This window comes from Lathyrus oleraceus, chromosome 2 (assembly GCF_024323335.1).
Source record: "Lathyrus oleraceus cultivar Zhongwan6 chromosome 2, CAAS_Psat_ZW6_1.0, whole genome shotgun sequence".
Lineage (NCBI taxonomy): Eukaryota > Viridiplantae > Streptophyta > Magnoliopsida > Fabales > Fabaceae > Lathyrus > Lathyrus oleraceus.
This window is the reverse complement of record NC_066580.1, coordinates 74879291-74892200: the sequence shown is the minus strand read 5'-3', so window position 1 is coordinate 74892200 and position 12910 is coordinate 74879291. Positions and strand designations below refer to the sequence as shown.

Sequence of the window (12910 nt, the reverse complement as noted above, 5' to 3'; positions counted from 1 at the left end):
CTGAATGCCACTTCGGTCTGAATACCGGAAAAAACTTCATGCCTGTCAGCATCGGCAGAAATAGGGAAAATGATAATTGAGGCGGCACGTGGGCCATCGACCCATGCTGGGGATAATAAGTCATGAACAACCTTCAGTCTGAGCACTGGAAACAAACTTCTGGCTTGTCACTTGGGATGCCGGGAATGTTTTATGCTTACATGCGTATGTTTGAATTTTTCAATGGCGTAATGCTCCATGAGAATGGAAATGCTACGCGATTTGGGAGGATGCAATGCAATATGATTCTACATGCAGGGATGCGAAATGTTGGGGAAAAAGCCAAGCTGAAGCAAGGAATCCCGTTGGGGAAATGATTATAATCTTCCGGACCCTGGCACTACTGTTGGAGATGCACAGCATAATGAACTATGTGGGGAAATGACCGGCCGCGCGGTGTTCTGGCAATGGCGAGATACCGAGACTCTGACTGGGGAGAGAACGACGCTGGAAACCTGTTGTTGGGGGAAGCGATGGTGGTTCTGGAAACCATAATCTACGAGAGATGACTCAGCAGGGGGGAGCAAACACCGATACAGTACCGAGGTTATGCTTCCAGGAAAGAGATCATCGATCTGGGATTGAAATCCTCGATTTGGCATCGAACTCTGAGGAGCAGCTGCTTCTGCTGGGAAGATACAGTCTGGTACTGTCAACTCTACTAGGGATATACAGTCTGGCACTGTTAACTCTACTAGGGATATACAGTCTGGCACTGTTAACTCTACTAGGGATACACAGTCTGGCACTGTTAACTCCGCTGGGGATATACAGTCTGGCACTGTTAACTCCGCTGGGGATATACAGTCTGGCACTGTTAACTCTACTAGGGAGTGTATAGTCTGAAACACATGCTTGAGAAGCACCGTAGTGAGAAACTGCTGGGGATTGAAGAATCCAACACTCTGATCAACTCTGCAGGGATAAGACACCGGATTCGTCTGTTGGTGACTTCACTGGGGAAGATATTCACGGTCATCTGCAGGGGATTTTAAGGAAATGCCCCGTGGGTATCTGTTCTGAATAGACGATCCAAAGCACTTAAAATTTACAGCAATTTTAAATGTTTATTAAGCATGTACCTGTAAAGCCCTTATGTGTCATGATGCAATGTTTATCAAAAATTCGGACGTCATTTTTGCAAACAAAACAGTAAAATGAAAATGAAAACAGAGATATACTGAGTAACATGATTTTATTGATTGAATGGCCTCTGAATAGGCATTTACATCAGGAAGCAATCCCTGGAAAGAGGTAATTGCACAAAAGATAAAATATAAATTAATCTAATGGCAATGTGAAATGGATTTCTATTGGGTTCCAATTCTGCTATGACCCGCTCGTCTTCAAGATCTTCCAGATGATCAGCCTTCTGAAAAGGTGATTAGATTGTTTTCTTCCTTTTGAAAGTTTCCAGTCATCGACACAAGATGAAATTCAGAACTAACTCAAAACGCAGTCATTCGCTTAATCCCTAACTTTTGCTTGGATCGCCCTTTCGGGTTTTCAATCCACCGGGATACCCATTTTTGCCTAAGTTGCCTTTTCAGGTTTTCAACTTACCGGGTGTACAATCTTTTAATTTTTAGTCCCTAACTTTTGCCCGAACCTTTTCATTTTCTTGGTTCGTCGGGATGCCCATTTTTGCCTGGACTGTTTTTTTTACTGTCCAGCGGGTCTATCTCATGCGAAGTATTTTCTAACTGCGTCTGAGTTCACAGGGGAAGTGAAGTCTTCGCCATCCATCGTTGCAAGCATTAAGGCCCCTCCATCAAAAACCTTGGTGACAATATAAGGTCCCTCATAGTTAGGAGTCCACTTGCCCCTGTGATCTGTCTGAGGAGGAAGGATCCTTTTCAACACTAAATCTCCAACTTGGAAACATCGAGGACGCACTTTCTGGTCAAAGGCTCTCTTCATCCGACTTTGATACAACTGCCCATGACAAATGGCTGCCATTCGCTTCTCTTCGATAAGACTCAACTCGTTGAACCTTGTCCGAATCCATTCAGCTTCATCTAGCTTGACATCCAACAGGACTCTTAGAGAAGGAATCTCCACTTCAACAGGTAGGACTGCTTCCATACCATACACCAGGGAGTAAGGGGTTGCCCCGGTCGATGTACGTACTGAAGTGCGGTACCCATGCAAGGCGAAGGGTAGCATCTCGTGCCAATCTCTGTACGTAACGACCATCTTCTGCACAATCTTCTTTATGTTCTTATTTGCTGCCTCAACAACACCGTTCATCTTAGGACGATAAGGGGAAGAATTGTGATGCTGAATGTTGAAGTTCTGACACAACTCCTTCATCATTTTGTTGTTGAGATTAGAACCATTATCGGTAATGATTCTCTCGGGAATCCCATAGCGACAAATGATTTCCTTCTTAATGAAACGGGCAACCACATGTCTGGTGACATTCGCAAATGATGCTGCTTCGACCCATTTGGTGAAATAGTCGATGGCAACAAGAATGAAGCGATGCCCATTGGAAGCAGTCGGCTTAATCTTTCCAATCATGTCAATACCCCACATAGCAAACGGCCACGGCGAAGACATCACATTCAGAGGATTCGGCGGTACATGCACCTTATCAGCATAAATCTGGCATTTATGACACTTCCGAGCATACTTGAAACAATCTGATTCCATGGTCATCCAGTAATAACCCGCTCTTAACAATTTCTTAGCCATTGCATGTCCGCCGGCGTGAGTACCGAAGGAGCCCTCATGAACTTCTTGCATCAACATGTCTGCTTCGTGTCTGTCCACGCATCTGAGCAAAACCATGTCGAAGTTCCTCTTATACAGCACATCGTCTTTGTTCAAGAAGAAACTGCCTGCCAATCTTCTCAAAGTCTTTCTATCATTGTTGGATGCCCCTGCAGGGTACTCTTGATTCTTCAGAAAGCATTTGATGTCGTGATACCAGGGCTTCTCATCAACTACCAGTTCAGCAGCAAACACATACGCGGCCCTATCAAGGCGCATAACATCGATCCTATGAGCATGGTTCCACCGACCCACCTTGATCATGGAGGATAGAGTAGCAAGAGCATCTGCTATCTGGTTCTCATCACGAGGTATATGATACAACTTTACTGTTGTGAAGAAAGTCAACAGTCTTCTCGTGTAATCTCTATAGGGGACCAGAGTAGGTTGGAGAGTGTTCCAATCACCATTTACTTGATTGATCACTAGAGCTGAATCTCCGAAGATGTCCAGAGTCTTGATTCTCAAATCAATGGCTTGCTCAATACCCAAGATACAGGCCTCGTACTCAGCTTCATTATTGGTGCACTCGAAAGTCAGACGAGCGGTGAAAGGCATGTGGGCACCTTTCGGAGTGGTAATGACAGCACCAATTCCACTTCCTCTAGCATTGACAACCCCATCAAACGTTAAAATCCACTTTTCATCTGGATCAGGTCCCTCCCCAACAACTGGCTCTTCACAGTCTTTCATTTTGAGGAACATGATGTCTTCATCTGGAAAATCAAACTTCATCGGCTCGTAGTCTTCAATCGGTTGTTGAGCAAGATAGTATGACAGAATACTCCCCTTGATGGCTTTCTGGGATGTATACTGGATATCATACTCTGTCAGTACCATTTGCCAACGAGCAACCCTTCCGGTGAGAGCTGGCTTCTCGAATATATACTTGACTGGATCCATCTTGGAGATCAGTAAGGTTGTGTGAGTCAGCATGTATTGTCTCAATCGCTTAGCAGCCCATGCAAGTGCACAACATGTCTTTTCAAGCATTGAGTATCTCGACTCGCAGTCTGTAAATTTTTTACTCAGGTAGTAGATGGCATATTCTTTCCTACCTGTCTCGTCGTGTTGACCGAGAACACAACCCATGGAATTGTCGAGTACTGTCAAGTACATAATCAGCGGTCTCCCTGGGACTGGAGGCATGAGGATAGGGGGATTCTGCAAATACTCTTTTATCTTTTCAAAAGCCCTTTGACAATCGTCATTCCACCTGATAGCCTGATCTTTCCTCAACAATTTGAAAATTGGCTCACACGTGGCCGTTAGGTGAGAGATGAACCTTGCAATGTAGTTCAACCTTCCTAAGAAACCACGGACTTGCTTCTCCGTTCTTGGCTCGGGCATTTCCTGTATTGCTTTCACTTTGTCAGGATCCACCTCAATCCCTTTTCCGCTAACAATAAAACCCAACAATTTTCCAGATCTCACCCCGAAAGTGCACTTGTTCGGATTAAGCCTCAGCTTGAATTTCCTTAACCGCTCAAACAGCTTCTGCAGATTCACCAGATGTTCTTCTTCTGTCTGAGATTTGGCAATCATATCGTCCACATAAACCTCGATTTCATGATGAATCATATCATGGAATAGAGTCACCATAGCTCGTTGATATGTTGCCCCAGCGTTTTTCAGACCAAACGGCATCACCTTATAGCAGAAGGTGCCCCATGGGGTTATGAAAGTTGTCTTCTCCATGTCTTCTGGTGCCATCTTGATTTGGTTATAGCTAGAAAAGCCATCCATGAAGGAGAATACCGAGAACTGAGCTGTGTTATCCACCAAAACGTCGATGTGAGGTAATGGGAAATCATCCTTCGGACTGGCTCTGTTCAGATCCCGGTAGTCGACACACATCCGTACCTTTCCATCCTTCTTAGGTACTGGAACAATATTTGCGACCCATGGAGGATAATTGGTAACCGCTAGGAACCCTGCATCCAACTGTTTCTGCACTTCTTCCTTTATCTTGACAGCCATCTCTGGTCTCGTTCTTCTGAGCTTCTGCTTGACCGGAGGACAACCCTCTTTGAGAGGTAAACGGTGTACCACAATGTCTGTGTCAAGCCCTGGCATATCCTGATAAGACCAAGCGAAGACGTCAATATACTCTTGCAACAGTTCAATCAACCCCTTCTTCACATCATCTTCCAAAGCAGCCCCTATCTTGATTTCTTTCTTGACGTCCTCGGTGCCAAGATTAATCACTTCAGTAGACTCTTGATGCGGTTGAATGACCCTTTCCTCTTGTTTTAACAGCCTGGCAAGTTCTTCAGGGAGTTCACAGTCTTCATCACCCTCTTCTTCAGCTTGGAAGATTGGATTTTCGAAGTCGAAGCGAGCCATAGCAGAACTGTTATCAATAGGATCCGGTGATGTGCATCTGCATGAGTGATGGTATGTGCTTATGAGTGTGAACAGTGAGTGAAAACTAAACAAAACATTGCCAAATATTTTTATTCTTTTGAAATTTTGAAAACTGTAAAAATAGAAAAACAGTGAACAAGATTTTGAATGCAAAAGACGTCCTTCATTTATGATAAACAATGCAGGTATTCACATAGATGAGCCCTACAATGAGTCATTACGCCCTGGGCGGAACGTAAGACTTGGACATGCATGAATAAACAAAGAAAAATTACTCCACTAGAAGAGTGACTTGGACAATTTCCTCGGAAGACCAATTGTTGATGACTTCACCCGGGATCCTCGGACGCACCCAGTTGTCGATGTCGCAATCACTATCCCCATTTTCATCGTTGATCGCAGAGATCTGGCCATATTGGATGATGCCAGCACTGGAGAAAGTAATCGGCCCCTGACGAGTCTGAAATGCTGAAGTTGTAGAAGTCAGCGCTGGTTGATACCCAATCCCGAACTTGTCGTCTTTCATCGGTAACTCCAACAGACGCCCCCAACCAGGAGCAACACCTGAATCCACCAAGGCTTGCGCCTGCTTGAAAGATGAGATAGGGGCTCCTGCTTTAACCCCTTCCACCGGAGCTGCATCCTTGATCTGAACTGACTCAAAAGCCTGACACAGGGTCTCATGAATTTCACCTTCTACCTCTACATACTTGAATGTAGACAGGTTACTGACCAAAATGTCCTCCTCACCACAGACAGTGATAATCCTTCCATTGACCGGGAATTCAACCTTCTGATGTAAAGTTGAAGAGACTGCCCCAGCATTGTGACATGTTATGGGATATGCAAATGTACTGACATGTTTATCAATTCCAAAAGGCATTCTACCCCCTTGATTCCAGTCTCACATTTGATAAACGGTGTAAGAAGAAAATCTCGACTAGAATCAAGAAGAAGATATAAACCCCTGGGAATAGATAAACATGTATTAAGTGATATGAATGCAAAATGATGTGATGCAATGCAGTGACATGGAAACCAGGACTGCTGTATCTGCTTGAACATCTGTCGGGTTGCACTGTCTGAAGAGAAACCCACTGAGGAAAATAATACAAGACCAAAACTCTACTCCAGAAAACCGGGTTGGTTGGAGGTTAAGGTTCCCTGAATTTAGCCCGCCCCTCACTGGTAGGTTCTAAGAACAGAAGTTTGTCAGCTTTAGCCCTTCAGTCGAGAATAATACGTTTACCACTGAAGGTTTGGTATTATTACGGGATAAAAGACCTCTGCTGACTCCCCTCAACAGGATATCCTAAAGCAAGTTCCCAGTCTCGGGGTCCTCGGATTGAGCAGCGAGAATGCGCCCACCAGAGCTAACATAAACGCGTCTCGGAGGAGAGGCCTCGACTGAGTTCTCGGGAAATGGTCACCAGAGTCGACGATTTCTAAAGGAATATCTGTCGTTATGGAACACCCATAGGACAAAATATATCCAACAGAAACCTCGTCTGGAATGTGGGTCTCATGAACGACTTAACGTAGCAACATACCACGCAAGCCTCATGACTATCCACTCTAACACCTATGTGTACACTCAAGCCTGGGTAGTGGGCTTATCTCTCATAGAACAGTCCCAACCCAACAACAAACAACCCACAGAACCCACAGATACAACAAACATATGTACATGAATGCAATAAGATAGAGCAGGTAAATGCGAAAAATAAATAACTTTACAAAAGAAATAAACACCCAACAAACAAGAAACCTACAAAAGCTAGGAGGGACTCGCTTAGGGAAACCAGAGATTTTGGGTTCGATCCCCAGCAGAGTCGCCAGCTGTCGCAGCCTGAAAAATACAGGGGTGCGAAAAAAACAACCGGCGAGAAAGAAATGACAGAAGAGTCGCCACCGTGCGTTATTTATCCCAAAGGAGGGAAAGGAAACGCTCGAAGTAAAACTGAAGAGAAGGAAAGGAAAAGACAAGGTCTCGCAACCAAATCTTGGGTTCGGGAGTCGATTATGCGAAGGGAAGGTATTAGCACCCTTACGCATCCGTAGTACTCTACGGGATCCACTCTTGTTTGTTTCTTGTCTAAAGGGTGTGTGTTTATCTAATGTACTATTTACTAAAAGAAAGGGTCAAAGAAAATGACTCGCACAGATGTCGCATCCCCTGCATACGTATCTCATCTGGAATGAGAATCAGAGTCTTCGTAGCTCGGCTACCTATGGGTGAAAGAGATGTGTGCTCGCTAAGACATCGCGTCTTATGCCTACATATCTCATCGGGAATAAGAATCAGAGCATAATGTAGTTCGGCTAACTACGGGAACAAAGGTCTCGATTGCAACTAGGGCAAGAGAAAGGGAAGGTCTCGATCGCAACGAGGGCGAGAGAAAGGATCGCAACGAGGGCGAAAGCAAACAAGGATTAGTTGTTAGTCGTTAGTCAAACTCGGCAAGACATCGCATCTTGTGCCTACGTATCTCATCTGAACATGAGAATCAGAGTTGCCGTAGTTCGGCTACATAGGGACGCCAAACAAAACACACGCAGGAAACCGACTGCCAATCGCTAGACTTATGTCAGACTCCACACAAACAGGAAAACATGGAAACCGAATGCCAATCGCTGGACTTACATCGGACTCCGAACCAACAAACACACACAGGAAACCAACTGCCAATCGCTGGACTTATGTCAGACTCCTACACACACACAGGGTTTAACCGGACGCTGAATCGTCAGAAGCAACAACAAAGTTGAACAAACAAGCTAACAGGGAGTCTGGTACTCGAGCCTGCTAGCTGTCAAGCAAACACACACAAAGAAAAGGAAAAGAGTGCCCAGAGAGATCTCGTACGACCTCCTGCCTACGTACCTCATCTGGTATGAGGATCAGAGCAACGTAGTTCCCCTACATAGGGAATAAGGGTCTATGGCGATGCATGAAGCAATCGACTTACAAGGTTGATGGCGATGCATAAAGCAATCGTCTTACAAGGTTGATGGCGATGCATAAAGCAATCGACTTACAAAAGGGTGGATGAATACGTGCTGGTTCTGTTAGGTTTTGAAAAAATGATTACTCGACGTTGGATCGAGGTTTTGATCTTGTTTTGAAATGGTTATCGAATGTTCATTTTAATTCTTGTATTAACAGATGAATAAAGAATGAAAGAATAAATATTATACATTTCATGGGAGAGGGATACATTTGTTATGAATGGGGATTCAAAGTATTGGAATAATTAAATCGGGTCCAAACAATAAATAATGCAATGTATGAGTATAAGTGCAAAGGAACCGGCTCATTGTAAGAAAGCCCAAGAGTAAGCTATGTGAGGTCGATGGCGATGCTTAAAAAGCAATCGACTTACAAGGGTGTGAAAAATGGGCTCGATATTAAATCGAGAAAAACATGATTTTTATAGTTTTAAAATGGTTTTTGAATTAAATTAGAAGACAACAACTTAACAAAATGAACATATGAGTGTAATAAAGGCATAAACATAAGAATAAATGAAAATGCTAAAGAGAAATAAAATAACAAAAAGAAATAAAATGCAAAGGAAAATGCTACACATGAGTATTGAACCCACCCTACTCAAGAATATGAACACTGCCCTTCTCCACCAGACCACTTATGATCATCTGCTACTGTGATACTATGTTAAATATATAAACCGAGATAAAAAATAAATAAAAAAAGATTAAGGACAATAACAGAAAATACTAACATATAAAACCTTTTTATGTTTTTGTTTATTTCTATTAAAACAAATTAAATTAAATAAATTAAAAAAAGAAAAAAAAAATAACGAAATGGAGACGACGAAACAGGAACTCGTCTTCCTCTCTTCTCCCCCACCTCACGAACTCAACCTTCCCCAACAATGGCAATCTCACGAACTCGCCCCTCTCGTCCCTCTTATGACATCACCCATCAACGAAACCCTCTCACGCTCTCAAACTCAGCGAATCAAACTCTCTCAACTCTCACAAATATTTTCAATCAACAAGCATATGGGAAGGATAAAGAGAAAGAAATAGAGGTTCTTACAAAGTGTCACTGCGGTGGTGGTGAAGGATGCGCAGAAGCTGGCCTCCAGGTAAACGATTTTGGGGTTTTTAGGGTTTTTTCTCAGATTTTCGCCTCCACCTCCCTGTTGTTAGTTCCTCTCTTTTTTGGATTAGGGTTTATAGTCTCTTTTCCGCCTCCAAGTTCTCTGTTGTCCATTTCCTCTCTGATTCGCTCTCTATTTATCCTCTGTAAATTAGGGTTTGGGATTTGGTCTGTGCTGTTCAAAAGGAGTAAATCTGCAAAGCACTTTGGATGCTCAGAAATTGAATTGACCTTTTTGATGCTAGGTTCGAAAGTGGTAATCTGAACCTTCGCTTTCTTCCTTGAATTATCTCTATTCCAATTTGGGAATTTTTCTGACTTTTGAATTTTACTGCTGGCTAATTAACTTTATCTTTTTACTTCACTTGTTTTGCTGCAACATGCTTGAATTGGCCTTGCATTGCTCTGCTGGATCCCTTTGTTCAGTTCATCAGGTGGTAAGTGGCTAAGCATGGTTTTTCTTATGTGAGGCTCATGTTGGTTTTGGCCACTGCAGGATACAGGACCAATGCATTTGCTTCCAAATTCATGCCTCAAGGATAGCCATTACAATAGGATAGCAAGTCCTGTAAATCCAATGTGTTGGTAGCTCCATTTGGATTGTTGTAGCCTAAAGTGGTGCTGCACAGGGCCAAGGCTTTGATGGATTGCAAGGCATGGGTTCAGTTTATGGGTATGCAGTAGGATGTTGGCTTGTCTACAGGTATTGGTTGTGATTGAGTTTCAAGGTAATCACCTTGGTTCAGCTTGGTCTGCTACAAGGTATGTCTTGATCAGTTGTGTGGTGAAATCTCCATGACCTTGCACTTGTTTGGTTGCTTGTAAAGGTTTGTTTTAGGCTCATGAACTTGGTTGGTTAAATGCAGTGGCTTGCTGATGATTTGCCAAGGCATGTTGTTGCTTGTTGTACATGAATCAAGTAGGATGGTTGCTTTACTGCAATGTTTGTCTGGTTGCTTCAATGCTGTCATAGTGTGAGGTATGATCTAACCCACTTATAATCTTAGCTATGGTTTATGGCATTCACTATGGTTGTGAGCTAGTTTGGTGTTGCAGCATGATGAGCCATGTGCATTACTCACCCCTGAATGATGTAACTGCTTTGTTTTGTCTATTCTACTGTAGGTAAGTCCTCTGCAAACCTGGATTTGTTCTAAGTCTAATGTTATGCCCTGCTCTGCACCATTTCTGGCATGTTACACCTCAAAGGGCAGCATTTGGTACTGCCAAGGTTTACAACAGGTGGTCACAACTCCACCATGTTTTGGCTTGGTCTGTCATGAGCCACATTCAAATTTCGCAGCATGGCATTATGACTATGAGCTTTGCATTAACCTTTTGTTGTAGGTAAATTCTTTGGGACCTTGATCCTGGGTTTGTTGCCTTGCAAATCATAGTTTTACTTGCTTCATCATTTGGCTAGTTTTGGTCGTGAGTTTTCTTTTCTACAGGATTTATACATGTTGGACTCAGTTGTGCATGCTGATTTTGTTGATGGACTGCTGCAAGCAAATTTCTTCCTGGCTTGGATAAGTACCATCTATATCTTTCCTCATGGCCTGCCTTCATTTGGGATTCATAACATGCTGCCAACTGGTTTTGCAGGCTTGGTTATAGTTTCTACAACAAGAGGAATGAACTTGAGGTGCTTTGGATTGCCACTCACATGGAGTTCTGCAAGCTTTTATGGCACATGGCTGGAACAAATGGAGTTGTTTGGATTGTGTTCACACTGATTTTACTGCAGGAAAATCCAATGATCATGGTTTGGCTTCAACCTTCACATGCAGCTAACTAGTTTTTTGGTTGGGTTTACTTGCAGGCTGATGGTGTGTTGATTCAATGCCATTCCATGTTGAGCTTGTGGTAGTAGTGCGGTAACAGATCTGGCACAATGTCGGTAGCAGCCATTTTACAATGGATATGGATGACCATTTGTCCTCGGCATTGTCTCGGCGGGTTTGTGGCTTTCCCTAAGGTAATGGTTCTGTCTCCACTGACTCTTCATAACCTGGTTGATTCTCAGCAGTGTTGGCGACGGTGTTAAAAATTCCTTCTGTTTCAGAGGGGATTTCATGGTTTTTATTGATATTTTTGGATACTGTTTCTTGGGAAAATTCATTATGACTTTTTGATGCATCAAAGAAGTGCGGCACAGACGGAGGAGTATCATGGCTTCCAGCAGAAGTAGAATAATCCGTGTCAGCAACAGGTGGCTGGATTTTTGGCTCATCATCATGCACATTCAATCTCTCAAGAGATTCCTCAAGTGGTTTAATGTTTTTTTTATTCACTTTCTTCACTTGGATAAGTGTCACTAGTTTGATACTTGACATTTGCTTGGTGCAGGATAACCCGATTGCGTCACCAACAAGGATGACTTAAGTTTAGAAACCAAAGAAGCCAAGCTCACTGGCTCTCTCCTTCTCAAATGTCTCGAAGTACTGATAGATGATTGTTACGGCAAGTAAGATTCCGGTTCCTGAACCAATCGCCCCCATAAAATCTGCCAATACTGTCAGGGCACCAATACACATTCCTCCAAATGCTGCAGCAGTGGGAATGTATCGGTTAAGCTCTTTCTGCAAGTTTGATTCCCGATGGCCAGGCATAACCATTTGTTGTTCCTTCAACTGCTTGGCAACATCCCTAGCAGATGAACCAGAGACTTCAATCCAAGTTTTGGAGAACAAGGCACAGGCTGACAGCATAAACACCAGGTAGAACAGTGCATGGAAAGGATTGGCTGCCATATCAGCTAAGCTAGAGGGTGCAGTTATATAGTATGCAATGCCATCAACAGGAATAGAGTGACCGCCTCCATATTCAGATTCCTTCCATTTTCCAAACAGATCCACAATGAAGTTTCCGGCATACTTTCTGTGTAGCAGCCGGGAAAGGAAGTAGAGATTGGAAACAAGGGAAGACTGAAGAATAATGGGCATGTGTAATTTTAGAGTTTTTTTTTGGATTTTGGGTGACTTTGGTCAATGTTGACCAAAAAGTCAACTGTTGACCAAAGTCAACAATTGGTCAAAAATTGTCAAGACCTGTACCTTTTTTTTATGTAAAATCAAATGTGATGGTTTAGAATGATGTGAAATGAATTGAAATGGTTTGAAATTTATTTTACAATTGGTTTATTTTATGACTTGAATGCTTGACTTTGAAAAGAAAGAACATAACTTGACAGGCAATATATGTTAACAGGGCCATGAAATGATGGTATAAGATTAGGATTTGAAAGGGATATTTATGAATCAAATGGCATGATTGGCAATTGACTTGTGACACAAGAAGGTTGGTTGTTTGGATGACCAAAACCATATGTGCATTAACAATCACATGAACAACACCATGACTTTGGACCAAGACTAATCCTCATATAAGACCAAAGTAAGGTTAGGCCAAACATGCTAAAAATAAAAACATAAAAAATTCAGGACCAAAATCGGGGTATGACACATAGTTTCCACTTATTTTTCTTTAATATTGTTTGATTATTTCATTTTTTTATAGGCGAGTATTATATCTCTATAGATTGTATAAAACAAGTTGTGTTATAAGGTGAACTTTTTTTACCTTTCTGCACTCTTACAT

The 12910-nt window shown here is 42.7% G+C and overlaps 1 protein-coding gene across 1 annotated transcript; it reads right to left on the bottom strand.

Annotated features, from left to right (window-relative positions):
* Positions 1 to 11657: 11657 nt before the first annotated feature.
* On the bottom strand, positions 11658 to 12255 carry LOC127121974 (uncharacterized). Its single transcript, XM_051052394.1, has one exon. The coding sequence runs from the start codon at positions 12253 to 12255 to the stop codon at positions 11698 to 11700; it is 558 nt and encodes a 185-aa protein (XP_050908351.1). The 3' UTR covers positions 11658 to 11697.
* Positions 12256 to 12910: the final 655 nt, after the last annotated feature.

Coding starts and splice junctions, on each gene's coding strand:
- LOC127121974 (XM_051052394.1), bottom strand. CDS start 12,255: ATGCCCATTATTCTTCAGTCTTCCCTTGTTTCCAATCTCTACTTCCTT.